The sequence below is a fragment of the Pelecanus crispus genome, chromosome Z (genome assembly GCF_030463565.1).
Source record: "Pelecanus crispus isolate bPelCri1 chromosome Z, bPelCri1.pri, whole genome shotgun sequence".
In the NCBI taxonomy this organism is placed as follows: domain Eukaryota; kingdom Metazoa; phylum Chordata; class Aves; order Pelecaniformes; family Pelecanidae; genus Pelecanus; species Pelecanus crispus.
This window is the reverse complement of record NC_134676.1, coordinates 41,768,963-41,788,496: the sequence shown is the minus strand read 5'-3', so window position 1 is coordinate 41,788,496 and position 19,534 is coordinate 41,768,963. Positions and strand designations below refer to the sequence as shown.

Here is a 19,534-nt window from a genome sequence, read left to right as displayed (position 1 = left end):
ACAGAGCCAACAGTCCAAGGAAAGAATAGACAGAGCCTTAGAAAAAAGGGCTGTTAAACCTCTGAAATTAGAGGTTTCTAGGGCACCAAGGAGTTGGTGTTGAAGGACAACTGTCATGGAGAAAAAGAAGTGATGCTTAAAGCTATGATTCTCAATATGTCTGAGGCAGCAGCTGGCACCAGAGTCCAAGGTAAGAAAGGCTACAGACAGAAGGGAGGGGAACTGCACTTCTGCAAGGATGAAGAAAACATTTGTGCAGTATGGGAACTAAAGAAATTTCCGGAAGAAATCCTGTTGAGCTTTCCCCATCCTCCATTTACAATGGTTTAGTAATAAAAACAGTCATAATCTATGGAAAGACTACTCAGCAAGGTAAACTGTTTTGACTAAAATAAAGAGAGAACCAAGACTGTCATCCTGTATTCTGAATTAGGTGAACCATCTATAAAGTCTTCTCTAGATTGAAAGCACAAAATTTCTCAAGCTATCTGATACAGAGTCTTGATGCTTGGCTCACCGAAGCTGGTATTTTGTACTCAGGGCACTAGTGATAAAGATTAAAAAATGGCCTAAGGTTTGGAATATAAAGTTCTTGCTACAAAGTTCCCAGAAAATCAGATGGTACTGTGTTCACAAATGTGAGTTCTGGGGAGCTTGATTTCAAGGTCTAGAGAAAAGCAAGCCCTTGAAATTCAACTCTAAGGTATGTTTTTAAAAAACAAAAAAAGCTTACGAACAGTAGGGTCCTTTATCTGCCTTTACTCAGCCCACATCTAAAGGGTGCTCCTTTAAATTCCTAGTAGACCGAAGGCTGTCAGGATACCAAGCTAGTAGTAGATCTGCCTCTTACAAGTCCCTTGAGACCTTGTGCAGAGGTATGACCTGCTAACTGTAAGACAGATGGGTTATGACAGATAGATGGAGCTAGAACACTAGAGCTAGAGTCACTGTGACCTGACTTTCAATACTTGGAAATATTTTCAGTTAGCTAGCAGATGTTTCAAGGTGCTTTTCTAACACTTTCCAAATACAAGGCTTACAGCCAAAACAAAAATTCATTTGCTTGCAACCTACTTCTAAACTCTACAGAAACCTATCTTAAAACTCAGGACTGGGAAGTGGTCAGGAATGCAATATGACATAACTTTTTGTAAGCAGCATGGTCACACTGGAGAAAAGAAGAATAAAACTAGACAGAAAATTCCTTCAGATTTCCCTCACCTTGCAAGAAGTAAGAGGAAAAAGAAAACCAACAGAAATTATATGGTACAACATAAAAACATGCCAAAATTGAATGAGAACTAAAACAAAACAAAAAAACCCTCTCGTGAAAAGCACTCTAATTCAGCCAAACAACTGAAGGGGAGGGACATAAATGTGTCTTCTTCTGCATAATGATCACACAAGCATCCAAGTGTGGGTGTACATACAGACAACTAGAAGGAAAAAATTACGTTTATGGATTCCTGTTTAGAGTTTTGGTGTAGACGCACCACATCTATCACTGCAGCAATTGCCTTCCCACCATACTTAATATACTCCAGAAAATTAAAAAAAAACCAAACCCACAACCACTGCCATAAGAAATGATTGACGTTCATGAAGTTTAATTACCAATACATTATTTCAGATTTGAAACTTCATATTCTGCTTAATTTTTAGTTATATTGATTATTAAGGGAGAAAGACCACTTCAGAGATTTCAGAAAACCTATATAGACTTCCCTTCAGTCTCCTGGAAGGATGCTCAGACACCACACTGAAAACTAAGCAGTACACTAACCTAAGAAAAACAAGGCTAACAAATTAAGTGTGACTACTCAAGTCACACTATCTTGCCTAACTGATTACCTACTTAAATGTATTCTGCATTTGCTATATTCCAAAATTTGCAAATAGTAACAAAAGGTCAACATACTACATATACAGGTGTTCAGCCTACATAATAGGGTATCAGGAAGGAAGGGAATAAACTAATAGTCTAGGCTGTTGGGGGAGGAGGGAAAAAAAGAAAAAAGAAAAAGCCTGAAGCTTTGGGTATAATCCCTTCCAACTTGACTTATTCTATCATTCTTTGACCATATTTTCCACAGTAAATCTTCCTCACCAAAAGTGGAAAGAATTTTTTCCCAGATCAGTTATTCTGAAGCAGTAGTATAGGGAGCTATTTAACATTTGCTTACCTATAAGCTGCAACTAATTTATGCCTTATAATAACAAACATGAAACACAAGGAAAATCCGAAGACTGTAGAACGAACAATTCAATCAGTAGAACGAAAATGCATCTCCCTAAAATCTCCACATCATCATGTTGCAGTTATTTTTAGATTCACTTAAATGATGAAATTTTACCTCAACTTCTGCTTGTTGCCTTGCTAGAGTGATGTTAAAAATATCCAAGGCCTTTTCGAATTCCTAGAAAGGAGGTGAGAAATCATTTTTTGACAATTTCATTTGGTTAGATTTCACAGCTCAGTTTTACAGGAAATGACAGTAAACAACTCTTTCAGTGCAACCCAAGTTAATTTGCTCAAGCTGCAAACTTAAAATAAACCTGGAAAAGAAAAGCACATCAGTTTAAGTTTTTCTTCACTGCAGTTACTAATTTAAAAAATTACCTAATATGTTTGTTAATACTGCTCACAGAGAAAGGTACTGATGAAGTTGCAAGTCTGGCCACTGAAAATCTTATTTTAACTTAGTACTCACTTAGGAACATGTAAACATTTAAGTTTAAGAAAATAGCAAGATGAACAATATTTAAGCCTTTAAAAGAAAACTGCTAACCTCCAACAATTTTAAGATATCTTCGTTAGGTTTTTTGGAAGTTATCTTTGTTTTATACATCTCTTTATAGTTCTTCACTTGTTTCCTATGGTGCCGAATGTGTTCCCATGACCACATTTGGAGCTTAGGTTGAACATTTACTTCAAGGATGCCATAAATAACATATTTCCACCTAAAAGCAAAGACAAATGAAGTACAGTTTACATTTCTTTTGGTATATTGAAAAGACACCCACAGCTATGCAGACTCACACTAAATACTACTTCAAGTTGTGAAAGGGTGAAATCCCTTGTCTACTATCACACTTCTGATCAGTAGAGGAACCTAAGGATTTTATTTTTTTTTCCACACAGAGCTGACAGGTTGCTATTTCCTAAAATTAAAAAGTAACCTTGTAAAAAATATGACCACAAATATATATATGTGAGTGTGTGAATAACTACAACATATTTGTAAGAAATCTTCTGAAAAGAAATCAAATCTCTGCCATCTGTGTTGAAAAGGTTTGCCTATTTTTAAATAACAGCTATGTTCTTGTAATAGTACCTAACAAATAATGGAGTCTCCTTCATTAAAACAGAGTTAGGATATTAAAACACTATCAGACTTAAGTTACTGATAATGGTCTTCAAGACAGCAAATGCAGGCTTTCAAATATTGTGTCCTCACCTTTGGTTTGAGGTCCTCACCAATTTTTTTTAATATGCCTAGCTTAAGAGAAACAAACAAAAACAGAATAGAGTACTTTGTTTCAGAAGGAAATGAATTCTAACCTCCTTAAGTAAGAAACAATCCCTTGGTAATTATGGCAAATGAAGAACCAACAAATTATTTTCAAAGTCTGAGATGGCCTACCATATCTTGGCATTGCTGTGCAATGGAACATCAGGTCTGTACTTCCTATATGGCAGATTTCGAGTCATCATATCAATAGACTCAAGAAGCTCCATAACACTGAAGTACTAAAAGAGAAAAAAAACACAAACCCATAAACAAACAAAATTTCAAACTGAGTGTTATTGTCCAAGAACAACATGAACCAAGCTTCTCTTTAAAAAGAAAATAATTTACAAAGAAAAACAAGACTAATAACTGAATCAATTCTGTATGTTTATTATAAAATTTCAGACCACTTTTCTTACTATTTTTGCAAACAAACTTTTTTACCACATTACATATAACTTCAGAAGAGTATTTATACCTGTGGCTTATTGAATTCAACAGTTATATCCTGTAAATTTACATCTAAATCCATTTTCGGTGATGAAAAGTCAACATCAGATCGAGGATTCATAAGGAGTTTGGCTCTAGCTGAAATTGGGCGGAATACTAAAAAACAGAAGTTGATATAAAAAGTGCAATTAAATTATTTAGGACTGCCATAAATGATACATAATACTTATCAGCTCAAGTTATACCAGATTATTCATTTAAAAATGCTAGACTTCAAAACATGAAGACTTCATCAACACAGCTTAAAATATAACGCAATCTATACTCAATTTCCAGTTTCATTCTGGCAACATTTGTGGAACAAGTATTTGTGAAACGTTTTCACAAAATTTTCTGTATGCAGTATTACATGGCAGATGTTTCAACTAATAGTTTATACTTGCAACAAATCTATTTTTTCTGGCTATGATATAAACTACTTATAGTACAAGATAGTTTCAAACATAGCACTTACTTCACTATAACAACTCTTATTCCACACATCACAAAAAAACATTCAGAGCAGAAATACTTTATCTGTTCAACAATTTTGCAATATCAGCCACTCCATATAGCCTTCAGAAGCCACATTTAGTTCAACTTTCCATCTGTTTCAGCAATTGGTCCAATTTGTATTTTACTTGAATTTGTGTAAATCGTATTTTTATCAAATAAAATCCCTTTGATTTCAACAGATATACTGATAGACCATCCACATACCAAATATTCTAAATTCACTGAAAGGCTCATACAAGTGGAAACAGACATTTTTGTAAGGTGAAGCCATGTTTACACCGATTCACCTTTGTTTCATTTTAAGCCCTGTATTTCTTGTGAAGCTTATTTTACTTTTATCTACACATTTTACGTGGTAGCATTTCTATTAATTTTCTCCCTGTACTTACCTTCCTAAATTTCATTTTTCATCCTTTCTATGTGTGTTATGTTTGCATTTAGATCAAATGACACAAGCAGATTTTACTACCTTTCTATCAATGTTTCAGTCTAAAGAGTTGCTCTAAGAGAGTCAGAATTTTCATTTACCACAGAATATTAGCATGATTTAATTCTGTATCTGTATCTAATATAGTATCTGCGGCTCTGATTGCACTGCTGAATTTTAAGAGTGTAAATCCTGAATCCTGCAATTTTGCATACAACTATTATTAGTAAAGACTTAGAGAACTGATGATGTTTAAACTTATTTTCTTGTAAAAAGAGTCAAAGCTAGCAACTGGAAAAAACAGATAAGAAATCAGAATAAATTACTAAATAGTTCTCTGACAGTCAAATGAAGAGACACAAAAGGCTTCCTCTTTCAGGCAAAGGCAGCAAGAAAAAACCCATAAAATCAACAGTGCCCGTTTTAACCCTGGATATAGTGAACTGAGGACTTGCTTGCCAGAGAACAAGCCACTTCAAAGGCCATATTGCCTTGTAAACAGTTGCTAAACAATCACACAGATGCACATGAGAAATAAAAACTGTGTATTTACCATATAGTGAAAAGTAAACAATCACCATGTTTGAATGGAGCCAATGCAACATTTGGACTAAAGTAAGCAACACTCAAAGCAATACAGCTTGCAATATAGCAACACTAGAAAAAAAAAAAGTTGACATTTCAGAGTTGTGTGATTACTGTTTCCACCTCTATTGAAAAAAGATACACTTCACATAAGGCAGGTGACATCAAAAACATTAATCTATTACTCAAACCAATCTGATTCACAAAACTTACATGAGGCACATATTATTGCTAACCTTCTTAAAATAAGGAATTATCAATGGCTGTGAACAATGAAAATTTATATATGACATTCCGTTAGAACGATACATGGCTCAAGACTTGTATTTTAATCAAAGCCTTTTTAAGGCTACAGATATGGCACAGTATTCACTGTCAGAGAGACAGTTATTCCTATAAAAGAACTGAACTAAACTCCTTAGTAAGATTTTTGAATAACAGCCAAAGTAGTAACCTTTGAGAGGCATTAAAAATTAGAAGTGACATATACACGCATATTACAAATAAAAATAAAATACCACTTACCAAAATCATAACCTTCTGGAATCACGTTGTGGCTGGCAACTCCCTGTTTTAAGTTAACCTACATACACAATGGAGTTAAAAATAAGTTCCATTTTTATTTCATTATAAAGTTTTAAAATATAAAATGTTAGCATTTTAATACAGGTTTTAGATAATCCCTCTGATACACAATAAAATTCAAAATATCCATCTATGTTTTAAACAGAACAAGACTTCTATTTTTAGCTAATAAAATCACTGAACAGCAAGATGACCACATATTGTGCATAATTTTGCAAATTATATAATTTTATATATATATAAAAAATTATATAATATAACTTGCAAAGGACTTTTTTTTTTACTTTCTCAGATGGGTGTTGTACTTCCATCACATAAAAACCTTAACATTTACCATTTTTCCTAAAAAAGCTATTAGTAACAAGACAATTCTCCAGGACATTGACATAAATGGAAGGAGAACTGAATGTGAAGAATGCTCTATGCTTCACAGTATGAACTAGAATACTAGATATATTATCTCATGCTTTACTTACCAATGATTCATCACAACCACCATGGTAGAACATCTCCGATTTCACATTCCAGTAAGCAAAAAGGTTATCCAGTCGTACAAGCTGAAAATATAACAGAACATATGTATTAATACCTACAAATTTTAGATTAATAATGTGGATTTCACAAAGTCTGGATGAATAAAAATATTCAGAATGTTCCTTGCAGACTATACATCCTTTTATTTTAGAGCCTATACAGTTACATGTTTTCTTGATCTCATTTTCTGTGGAAGAAACTCTAATTCACCCTATTTTGTTAACAATTCTTTCTTTAGCATACAGTTTATACTGTACCTTGTAGAACAACTTGGCAGTTTCATCATGTAAACATGGATTCCAATTCTTATCTGAGGTCTGAAATGAGAATTAAAGAAAATTATTCCAATATCTACCATACACCAACATTTTATCCTCACTGAAACAAACCAGGAAAAAAAAGAGAGGAACATCATCATAATTAATCCCCACCGAAAATAACGGGACACCATCTTCTGATTTAAGATGATTGAGCCATTATTTTAAGTGGAAACTTGATAAGGCTTCTTCCCCTAAAAATATACACGTGTACCGGCAGGCTGCACACAAGAACTAAAAGATTCTTTAAAATCCTGTTTTCAGTATTGCAAACTGTTTTCCTTTACACCAATATTATTTTTAGGCAGGCTCTTTGGAAAGAGAGAAACAAGGCACTAGAATTCTTTTATAATTCTAGAAGTAGCATTTTAGTTTGAGCCCAACAGAAACACTATACGCCATTATACTTTTGCAAGGCTAATACGCATTTCAAGAGTAAGTACTAAGAATACCAAAGCTTTTGTTCATTATGCAAAACTGTTTAGGGGAAGGGGCTGGCAAAAACCTGTCAATGTGCTAGGACCAAGCGTTCATAAAACAACTATTTCATTCAAGAAAGTAACATTTACTTAGACATATTTTCTTTAAGATTATCAGTTACATAGTAAAAGCTACTGAATCAGAGCAACTCAGCAGAATCAGCATATTGCTGCTACTAGGTAGTCTTCCAGAAAAAAAAAGTATAGTCTATGATGACTACAATTAGCACTTTAAAGTGGAGCTTGCAGATCAAAGAGCTCAGCTCCATTTTGAAACAAGAAGCCGTCTTCTTTCCCCCCACCCTTTTCTTCTCCCCCTCCCCAATATCAAGTAGTAACTTCCTTTCTTTGGGCTCATGGCAGTTTCAGTAAAATATTCATAGATTCCGAATAGCCCAAATCCAGGAAAGTCTGGTGCTTGGCAACCACAAAGTGCAGCAGGCAGAAGAATAAAAATTTCCTCCCAAAGGTCTGTTTTAGTGCTAGTACTTTATCTTTAACGGCACCCCCACCACAATGTTTATGCTGGATTTGATAAACCAAGTAGTTAGCATTGCGCATTCCTCATGATTATAGGTATACTTTCATTAGTATGTTACCAGACAGCACAATAATACACAAAAACGTAACTTAACCTATCAGTATACATCAACATGCTTTTTAGATGAAAAATAAAATTACCTGCAAACTTAGATTCTGAAGTGAAATCCCAAATGACAAGGGGTTATTCCGATTTGTGATCTAATAGAGAGGGGGAAAATACCAAAAAAGGATTATCTTATGCTCTAAATTTAGATTTGGAAGTAAATAGCCAACAAGAAAAAAATATATATAGCAAAGATCTGACAACTGTATCTTCTTTGTACTCAACCATATGCTTACAAATATCTTTGTGTTTTGGTACAAGCTTTTTATAATTTTTCTTTTTTTTTTTTTGAAGACTATGAAATTTCCAAAACTTTACCAGGATACTCTCAACATGCAAAGCAACTAGGAAAAAAGAAACCAGACAGGTTCATAATTTCATGTTACAGTGCACAACCCCTTATGCTGAGATAGACAAAAGTACTTACATCATCTTCATAGCGAATATGGATGTTGGAAATTTTCACCTGAAGATTTTTGATGACCTGAGTGACTAGTTTTTCTACAAAAGTGTCTTGTTTCTCTTCTTTTACTTTATCTAAGTTAAAAGGAAAAGAATTTAATATTCCATTTGCATTAAAGTATTTTTAAAACTACACTAGAGAAAACAAGGACATAGTAAAGTTTGTATGATAGATATTTAAATTTTCCATTACATTTTACTCTAGTTGCATAAAAACATGTCCTTTCAGTATAATCTATAACATTTATATCCCCAGACTAGACTGTTTCAGTTCTTATTACCTGCTGCATGAAGAATCAGGTTGTTCAAAAGTACGACCTGTACCCACTGATACTCAAGGTGGCCAATACATATTTCTTGAAAGTACCAAAAGTTGAATTCAAGATGATAAGACTTAACATGTATTAAAGAACAACTTAAACAGAATCTTTAAAAAGCTGTAACCATAAAAATTCTTTGCTACTGGAAACAATTGTTTCTTATGAAAGAAGAGGAAAGAAAATGTCAGGCAACATCTGAGACGAGAAAGCAGTATTTCAAACCCCTTATTTATATCAGATCACATCAGTGTTTGAACCTTTTTATTTTCTGCAATATTGATGGCAGCTACACCTAAAAATCTGTAACTAATAGGTTTTTAAGTATCAAGAGGAAAACAGGAATCTAAAACACTTCAAGTGACAAATCCAGCATGTTTCTGGATTAAAATAAAGAAAGAAATAGCATCACTTTCATTAGCTTTTCCCACTCTTACCTTGGTCAGCTATTTTCTGCTTTGCTTCCTCTATCCTTTGCAATTCCCTTTGTCTTGCTTCCAAGAGCTGCCTGGCTTCTTTTTCAGCATCATATTTTATGCCTAAATACACAATGTAAAAAGGTATTATACAAAACACCTTACATGTTTTTGGAAGATGCTGTTTCAAAAGCAGTAATTTTCACATTTTGTTAATAATTACATAACAGCAAAAAATTAGGTGACTAGATGTAAACTACTGAAAGACTTCCCATTCCCAATATCTAATTGTATTTGCTAGGAGTACCTACTAGAAATAAAGCTCATGAAAACAATATAAATCCATTCCAGATACTTCTGAAATCCCACCAATCTATATTCACTTTTTCTCTACATTAACTTACTGGCTGTAGGCACAATAAGCAAATAAACTCCATCAAGAACTGCCTCAACGGGTTGAGTATAAAGGTTTTGCCATGGAATCTGTAGGTTAAGTTGACCTACAAACAAAAATGAAAAAGGTTGAGGTATTCACTTAAATAGTTGACTAGGAAAAAAAAAAGATTAGAAAGATAATCAAAATTAACCACAAAATCTGTGAACAATTATTACATTGGACAGAAAAAATAGTGCATCTGAGGCATATGTCCTTTGGGTTGTTTGTTTTACACAGCACACAAATGAACCACTTTTTCCGTGAGCAGAACTATTAAGTCTACAGGTCCTCCCCTTACTCCCTTGTATTATATTCCTTCTTCCTAACAGCAACCTCTCCCTCCTTGCAAATCCACTGCAGCACCCTCATATACAAGAAGAACATGGGCAGGTCATACGTGATCAGTCAGGTAAATACTCCCAAAACCAGAATTTTTAAAATACAGATTTTTTTCTTTCTTTTTCTCTGAAAGAAAGTCTTAAAGTAGTGTGTATGTTTTGTGAACATGGGGACCCTGAGGTTACAGCGTCTCTCATTCTTCACACAAGTGCTGATTTTAATAAACTATGAAGTCAGTCACAGGAAACTATATACTTCCAGGGCAGATTTAAGGGAAACACAACAATTACAGACTTACTTTGCTTTAAGAAACTGCTAACTTTTACAAGACAATCAACTTGCAATAAGAATTTCATATTAGCAGAAACAGGGAAGGAGGATAGAAAGGGAACTGGAAGACAAAGAAGTTGTGGAATCTTGCTAAGACAAGGGATGACATCCAGTGCTGCTCATCTTTGTTGTGTTGGGTTCTTTTCTCATTAATATTGAATTGATTAGACAAGACTCGAGTATATTTTAACTTTACCATCTCAGCTCAAGAAAAGGAGCTTCTTCAAACAGCTTTTTTCAGAAGAAACAAATTTCAGAGCGTACAAAGCGCGTAAGTCAAGGAAACTAGAAAAATAACTTGCTTAGGATACCTAGAGCCACTTGCAAGGAAAAGTACTATGCTTAGTAACTCCCACATGGGTGTATAATAAAATGTAACTTACCAATATGTCCTGCTTTAACTTTAAATGGCACATCCAGCTGACTCTGAAAGAAAGTGTTTTAGAACATTTAAACTCATTTCAGCAACTTGTGAAACGTTCCGTTGTAGGAAAAAACCACAATGATAACCTTAACAACAAATTTACCTTTCAACCACTGAAAAAAAAACCCCATTCAATATAATGGAACAACCAAGTGTTTGCTTACCGATTTAGATTGTTAAGCCATGCTAGGTTAAATACATTCCCAAGAGCAAGTTTCTAGCTTCATGAGCCATACGGAAAAAAAAAAGGTTTTTCAGTATTGCTTTTGACGTAAACACATTCTTTTAGCAATTGTTGAGAGTTTCAGGTTTTTTTGGGGAAAAAAAAAGGTAAATGAAGCCAGTATACACCTTCACCTTTAAATTTAATCTCAAATTAATCAGACAAACCACACAAGTGCAGAGAAAACAAAACAGTAAGTTTTCACTTGAAAGACAGTATTTCCTAAAATAAGAACCAAAAAAAGCACATACAACCCAAAACGTTGTTCAAGAATCATTTTTGCAACAGTTTTCTTTTTATTTTCACTTACCAGTGCATTTTCTTTTATTTCAAGATTCTTCAGTGCTACAGCTCCTAAAAGCAAAGAAGCCAAGAAGTAAAACTACAATAATCACAGTAGTAGTGGTGCAGACTAAACATCCCAAAGTCTGAGTCGGTGGTCCCTTACCTGTGACTCTTCAACTCTTTGCTGTGGAAGATATCCACAACCTACACCTCAAATATCCATGAAAGATGATTAAGAACACACTGTTCATTCATGCTACAAAATAGTATCTGAGATTTTCTCATGGAGCTTGCATGTCCATGGAAAAGAACCTAAGATTCCTGAGAGTAAAAATGTTGGAAATTTCTGTCACATTTTGTAAGGACCCGTTTTGAAATTAAAAGTTTGCTTCTTTTTCCTCGACCATCTGCTTCCTATGCTTGTGGAAATCTAGCAACATTTGATTTAGAGTGAATTTTTAGCCCTCAAAAGATCTTACATTTGCAAGTTATATTTACAGGCTTATAAAAGTTCACAGGAAACATTTCAGTAAATCTATTTTTTACATGTCTTAAGACAACAATGAATTCAGTACCCTGTAAACACAGAAAATTTGAATTGCGAGATCTGTTTTTACAATATACTTGACATCAGATACTTGCCGTAACAAAGGAACGTTGGAAGGAACCAGGAAACTCCTAACTTAAAAACATGCACATAGTCCAAAGCAATGTCTTCTGCAAATTCTACAAGAAGGATGGAACACCTGCAATGGTTACCTGCATGTTAACACATGCACATGGAACAGACACCTGATACAGCTAAGCAGGGGCATACACAATATTCAGGAAGCCAGAAGCAGATTACAGGCCTGGAAAGGAATACAACCTGAGGTTGCAAATGAAGATTTGATTGACCCAATAATGCTTTCCTTGTGGGGATGCAAGTTAGAAATGGCCAAGCATATGGGGAGACAGGAGCTCCAACTGCAAGAAATATTCTTACAGTTACACAGTGCTGATGGCATTAGACTACTGTTCAAAGTACCACCAATTTGGGGAAAGTGGACCCTAATCTCAAAAATTCATTCATTAGAACAGTTGGCTCAAGTTGTTGAACTGCTGTGGAAGAGCTGATCAGGTGTATTAATCCATCCATCTTGTAGTACTCACAAAACACTATAAAGTTTCTAATGATTTAATTTATTAATAATTGCAGCAAATTATTATCACTTTCCAGTAGAATTCCACATATCTGACATGTGCCACCACCAGCATCTCCAGAGAAATACTACATGCAGAAGGATGTTTTTTGAGAGCTGGTGGTTCTGCTTTTAAGCCTTACAATACACACGCATTGACAGGAACATTAGAAAAAAGAAAAAAAAAAACAAAACCCCACCACGCATTCCCAGCAGCAGTCTGTAACTACTCTAGTAACTATAACTAGTCTACACAGTCTTTCTAGGTAATAACAAGGTGAGTTTTTATCTACCATTGGGTTCAATTCTACTCTAAATTTATTCCCTGATAAAGCTGACCCTGCCTAGACCATTTTAACACTCATTAGAGTAAGTTTCATTATATGAGAGACACACCCCAAAGAAAGGCATTTGCTCCTCCAAGAAGACATCACTAATTCTAATTGTATTCATGGCAAGTAATTCTAATGGCATCCAGCACAAAGGTTCAGGTTTGCAACCAAGTTACCATGCATGATGTGCAATTTTTGCCTGTCAGTTGAGCCGTGGTAAAAGTGTTCACAGGCAAACTCTAACATTACGTGACACATGAAGCAGTTTAACCGGGTTTAGTTTCTTCACTTTCACTGTCAGCTAAGTAAACATTGCCTCTCATTTATCAAGGGTTTGGCACATGCCACATTTCAGCTGAGGCACGGTAACTTAAGCTGCAATAATTTCGCAGCCCTAATGCTTCTAAAAACAAGGTACTGCAAAGTGAGCAAGGATTGTTATCCAAGCACTTACAAACAATATTTTGTGATGGAGAACTACAGCTCATTTTACCTGAGCACATCGTAACGGCAGAGAATAAACATGGCATTGATACTGTTTCAAACAAGGCTTTGACAATTCTACATTAAATGTTGGGATTGGGAAGTGGGGTAAATAATTCTTCACCATTTTTCCTATACTTACAATTTTACAATTAGTAAGTTTAAAGGTTTTAGTTAAAATCATTAGAAGAGATATAAATTAGTAAAACTTCAATCATCTCAATTTTAGTATAAAATTACTGAAACATGGTCACTAAAATATCACAGTTTACTTACAAAAACCTTGATTGAGGGTCTGACTACAGTGAATGGACTACCAAAGCACACAAAAGGTTACTACTGAAGCACGATGTTTTGTATATTTATGCAACCTTTCTCTCTCCTACACTTGAGAGTGTGCAAGAAAGAGATTGACTGAACATTCCTGCAAGTAAATATGAACTATTTCCAAAGTTATCATACCTCAGCTGGCAACCAGTTCTAACGCTCACAATTCAAAATGCAGTAACTGATCACGTCAGCATTCTCTTCCATTGCCAACATTTAGTCTCTATCACACTCGGCTGTTTCACTTGCAGTAAAACATACCTCCAAGTGCAATTGCACTGAATCCTGACCGTTCTGCGGTGGTGGGGGGGGAAGCCCTCACAAACAGAAGCAGGCAAACCAGGGAACAAAGGCCTGTTGCAGGACATAACATAGCTACTGAATTTTACTGTCCTGGAGGGATTTTATTGCAAGAATTTCAAAATACATCAAGATTTGGTTGCTTGGTTTTGTTGGGGTGTTTGGGGCAATGTTGGAGGCAATTAGATGATTCTTTGTTTTGATGACAGAAATGCATCTGGATAAAACCCCATTTGATAGGTTAAAAATTGCCCAACTAAGCAACCTGGAAAACTGTACATACAAGTAGTTGGAGTTGTATAAGTATCTAGGGTTAAACATGCAGGCTAACAGCCAAAACAATAATCAGAGCCAGAACATTTATAAACACCTATAGCACAGTCTAGGATTTATTTAGGCTGTATTATAAAGCAAATTCTTAGCTTTGCTGGTCTCCGGACATTGTAAATAATTTGAGAAAATCAAACATTTGTTGAAATTTTGGAATACATAGGTTTATAGTTTTAATTTTAGACAGTCAAAATAGCTTCATGAATTTGAGTGCATGAACTAATGTCTCGTACCAAGGACTTAGCTCACAAAAAGAGATCTAGAAAGTAAGATAACAGTCAGTAAACCATTTCACTAAAGATGCCTAACTGAAATTTTGTCATGGATGTCAACAGAAGTTAAAGAGGGGGAAGAAAACTAATCCACATAAAAATCCTGCAGATTTAACCTACGTATTAATCACATCGCTGCTGTCTTGAAAGTAAGAACAGGGAGGAAGCGGGGGGTGAGGGGGCAGGGAAGGCAGATGAGGAAAAGAGATGAAAGATGATAGGCATCAGAAACTGAAAATACTTCAGCTGGTATCGGACCAGTATGCAACACTCCTGCTCACATACTGTAACAGAATTTCTGCTTTTTAGCAGGAAACTACTAGATATTCTTCATCCCTCAATCAATTCAAATTACTAATATGTAAGGGGGGGATTGCACCTGTTATACCTAGACAAAGCAAAGTATGCAAAAGTAGTTGTCTTTTATTACAATGATAGGTGTAGCCAGAAAAAAAAAAAAAAGTAAAAAGTGCTCACAAACTGGTGCCAATTACCTGCCTATATCATCCTACTAATGTACCTTCCCCAATAAGAGAAACCAGCTATTCAAATAACAAGTTAAGTAAGATATGCTTGAGACATTACCTAATAAGTAGGTGTGCCAAGTCGAGAGAGAATTAAGTGTTTTAAAGGGCAGTACAGAGGGTCTTACCAAGACATTGAATGAAGTCATGTAGACCCAGTCAAAAGAAAACAGTGTCAACATGGGCTTTGGTGAAACAGCTGTTTTGTCTCATAGTGTTTGGAAACCTCAGGGACACTTCTTCTCAAAGATAACTGTCAACACCTCACATGGCTTCAATAATTTCTTCAGGTATTGAAGTATAACTTTATTAGGTCTAGAGCATTCACAAATATCTAACTTATCTAAATACTTATCTAACCTGTTTATCTAAGCCAAGCATTTACACCTTTGTTAACAAACCTCATTGAAACTGTGTTTCTAAGCGAAGACCAGAACAAGAAGAGGTTTAAAACAGTGTCCTTCCCAGCATCAGCCACCCAGTAATTTTCCTTAATGGCTGCCTAACACAGTACCTTTTTATTCTGCTTCATACTAATGGAGTTCTTCAGGAATATGACTTCCTTCCCTGTAACATTCTTTCCTAAGCCTTGGCCTTTCATGTTCAAATCACCTTTTTCACTTGTACAGGTTGTCCTACATTCTCCTTTCTGCACTGCCTTTTATATTTTGGACCATTCAGTTCTTTCAACTCTCTCAGCCATCTTTTAAAATTTGAGATACAGACATTTAGCACCTGTGCAGTGCTATAGCATCCAAAAAGCACTGACCATTTGTCACAGGGAGGAAAACTTCCCTTTTTAATCCTTACTAAAATATTGAATGGATTTAGGACAATTTAATGTCAATTTTAATTTAATTAATTTATTTAATTTACACAATTTATGTAAAATTTAGCAAGTTTATCATGACACAAAGACAAACACTGTATGAAAACACATAGCTGTAATGGAAATGCTTTCAGAGCATGCAGACAAGCATGAAAAAGTATTAAGTTTACACAAAATACCAAGACAAAAAAAATAGTACCATTTTTCTAAAAAAGTAATTTAGTTCCATAATTTCAGTAATTAGGAAGCCAATAAAATTATCAGTAAAATTTAGATATACTCTGAGTGTAGGCATCTGCTCATCAGTGATGGCCTCCATATAAAGACAGTAGACTACTGCTATTACTACCAATATAGTTACTGCCTTTTAGATAGAGGAATGCAATTTCTAAATCCTCCAAGATCTTTGGAATAAAAGAACTATTGGCACAGGCCATTAAACATAGTTTAAGATGCAAATACAAGTGAAAGCATCATGCAGTAGACCAGAAAAAAATAAGCCTCTACAGGTGATGCTTCAACAATGCTACACAATAGTTCTGGGCATCTCAGAGCAAGACATAGCTCCATATATCAATTTTCATGCTAGGCAAGTGAACAGACTATGTAGAGAAAAAATAATTTCATTCTAGTACAAAGGCACTGTTACTGAGGAAAAAGGAAGCTAATTTAAAGAAAAAAAATATACTAAAGCCTCTAAAATATTAAAACTACCTGAAGAGGAAATAATAGAAAAATGCCCAAATCAAATTCCACATACATAAAAAAATATAACAGCTAAATAACAAAACTCCAAAGTAAAAATGAGGGAGATCTATTTAGTTTTTTTTAAAAAGTGAGCAAGCTAATGTGCATCTAATCTGGTAAGATTTGCCTTACAGAAGCATAAGCTGCCAAGAGTAACCACCAGCAATCTACAGAGCTGGAAAAATAAGTTTTTACCTTTTTGTAATGTATAAACATTGCCGAAAACATTTACAGAATACAGTTCTGTATTTTACATTAAATATTTTGCTTGCTTTCACTGAACAGAAAGAAGAAACTATGATAACTGAAGAACTTAAGTACACAAATCAAACAATTCGTTTGACACGCTTTTGCTGAAAGATGCAATAACTTAATCTTTTCAAATAAGACCCACGTAATCTGTAATAAATATGCTATATTGGCCTTAGTGATACAGATCAAGGCCTCCTACTTTCTCTCCAGCAGTTACATGTGCCGTTGCAGTGTTAAGACCCATACAGAGACCGAACTTTGCAAAGATCCTACGAATGTGTTGACTAACTGAAGGAAAATTATTGCAGAGATGAAACCAAATAAAGGACGCCATTTCGGGAAACAGAAGCATAAAACAAAAACATCCAAGAAGCAAAATAACTCCAGGAGAAGCTTCCAAGATCTGATTCACATATGAGTACCTAGGAATGGAACTGTAGGTAGGGAATACCCCAAGGATGCTTCACACCTGAAGACGTATGAACGCACATGTTAAAAAAAAAAAAAAAACCCCTGCACCTCTGTATTTGCTTTTGCTGATGCTGCAGACACCTGGAATGCACATTCAAAACCGAGCCAGGAGTTGTCACTGGACATGCATCTGTTAATTGTATGTGGCTTACTCTTCTTATACTACCTTACTTTGCCCAGACGTGCTGGAAAGAGAGACCTTTCTTGCTGTTTTCTTGCACAGACGTTACTAAAGAGACCTCAACTGAGCACATGCAAACAATACTTCCCTCCCTTCAGAACTGGCATGCTAATTCATTTCTACAGATTGTTGCTTACCTCGCCTAGCACGGCTGGGCACAGCCTCTGCAGACACCTGAGACACTCTCTATTCCTGATTCTTTAACACTAAAAGTGACAAACATTCTAGACCTACAGATGACAGCAGCAAAAAGAAATAGCATGTCACTGCCGTTTGCAGAGAGGCTTCCACCCGCACGCCGCCGACACTAAAGCGCTCTCAAAACCCCAGGCGTTCATTTTCAGTTTCTTATTTCCGGGCAGGGAATAAAAAAAAAGTCAGTAAGCCAGCTCGGTTTCGCATTCACTGACAGCCGGGTCTGGCTGCCGGCTCCGAGCCGGCGGCGGCTCCAGCTTCCCCGCCCCCCCCCCGCCCCCCCCAAAAAAAAAACTTTCCGCGAACGCCGTCAGCACGGCGCGGACCCCGACACCGCCAGCCTCCCCAGCCGAGGTACGTCCCCAGCCAGGAGAAGGCAGCAAGGGCAGCTCCACAGGGAAAAACAGAACCCAGGCGGACATTCGTACACCTCCAGCGCTTCGGCCGGGTTTCTCCCTGCCGTGTTTTGCAGCTCCTCCTCGCCCCGCCGCCGCCCCCCCGCTGCCGCAACCGGCTGCTCCACGCCCCCCGCGGACGCCTCCTCCCCAGCCCGCCCGCCCCCACGACTATTTTTAAGCTGCCGGGCAGGTGGAGCGGCGGCAGCGCTGCCGGGCAGGCAGCCCAGCGCGGCGGCGGGTGCGGCACCGCCCCGCCCGGCCTGGCCCGGCCGGACGCCCGGGGGACACCGCCCTTGCGCGGGCGGCAGGGCGGCCCCGGGCCCAGCCGGGCGGGAAGCACCGAGGGGGGCTGAGAGCCGGGGCGCTGAGAGCGGGGGCGGGCGGCTGGCCGGCACGGCCGGGCCGGGCCGGGCCGGGCGGCGCGTCCCCCTGCGGCGCGGCAGCCCCGTACCTCCCCAGATGCCCAGCTTCAGCTGGGAGCTGTCCAGGTTCACCACGTAGTCGCCGAGGAAACGGTTCAGGACGTCCACGACCAGCGACTCAAACACCATCCTGCCCCGCCGCCGACGCCGACCCCGGCCCCGGCCGCGGCAGCACCGCCACCGCCGCCCCGGCCCCGGCTCCCGCCCCTGCCCGGCCCCGCCCTCCGCCACACACACTGCGGCGCCCCGCCCCGCCCCGCGGCCCGAGGGGGCGTGGCGTGGCCCGCCCTGCCCCGCCGCCTCCGCCCCGCCCCCCTCCCGCCAGCCGCCGAAACGCGGAGCCCCGCGCGCTGCGCGCAGGCGCCTTTGGGGGCCGCTCTCCCGCTGTGCGCAGGCGCAGTGGCTCGGTGCCCGGCTGCGGGCGTGGGGCGGGCGGGGCGCGGTTTGCCTGAGGCTACGGGAGCCGGCGGGGGCCGCGCCGCGCCGCGCCGCGCCGCGGAGCGGTGAGGGGGCGGCGGTGGAGGCAGCTCGGGCGCCGCAGCCCTTTTCCGGGGCCGCTTCGTGCGATGCCGAGGGAAGTACGAGGGCTTCGCGCTGGCTAGCCGCTTCGGTGTGTTTTCAAGACATCAAGTAGCTTGTCCTGGGAGTTTAAATGCGATACAATTTTTTAAAGAATTTTTCTTTCCCCCACAGGCTAACGTAGAAGTTATTACATCTCCCAGCTGTCTGAAAGTGGCCGAACTATTATTAGCATCACGACTAAGCCAAGTGGAATTTAAGATACTTCTCCAAAGAGGTTGGCTCTCACGCCGTTTGCTGGCGTGGGGACCTGCTGAATCAAACTGGCGAATCTGGGTCATGTTTGCCCTGAGTGAGCAAGGGCTGAGGCCTCCCGTGTGCGTGAGGTTCTTCTGCCAAACAGCCCCAATGCGTTGCTTTGATGATGGCAGGAGGAATATAATTATCCT

The 19,534-nt window shown here is 38.1% G+C and overlaps 1 protein-coding gene across 6 annotated transcripts in view; it reads right to left on the bottom strand.

Moving 5' to 3' along the window:
* The window catches only part of VPS13A (vacuolar protein sorting 13 homolog A), a 108,794-nt gene extending 90,099 nt beyond the window's left edge, over positions 1-18,695 (bottom strand). For all 6 annotated transcript variants that reach the window (XM_075726383.1, XM_075726384.1, XM_075726385.1 and 3 more), the window contains exons 1-14: positions 18,596-18,695; positions 11,348-11,391; positions 10,774-10,816; positions 9,690-9,785; positions 9,307-9,408; positions 8,518-8,627; positions 8,126-8,185; positions 6,906-6,965; positions 6,591-6,671; positions 6,055-6,112; positions 3,991-4,118; positions 3,645-3,751; positions 2,790-2,961; positions 2,355-2,417 (exon numbers count right to left, since the gene is read on the bottom strand). In XM_075726383.1, coding sequence (XP_075582498.1) covers positions 2,355-2,417; positions 2,790-2,961; positions 3,645-3,751; positions 3,991-4,118; positions 6,055-6,112; positions 6,591-6,671; positions 6,906-6,965; positions 8,126-8,185; positions 8,518-8,627; positions 9,307-9,408; positions 9,690-9,785; positions 10,774-10,816; positions 11,348-11,391; positions 18,596-18,695 — 1,224 coding nt within the window. The remainder of the gene's footprint in view (positions 1-2,354; positions 2,418-2,789; positions 2,962-3,644; positions 3,752-3,990; positions 4,119-6,054; positions 6,113-6,590; positions 6,672-6,905; positions 6,966-8,125; positions 8,186-8,517; positions 8,628-9,306; positions 9,409-9,689; positions 9,786-10,773; positions 10,817-11,347; positions 11,392-18,595) is intronic.
* Positions 18,696-19,534: the final 839 nt, after the last annotated feature.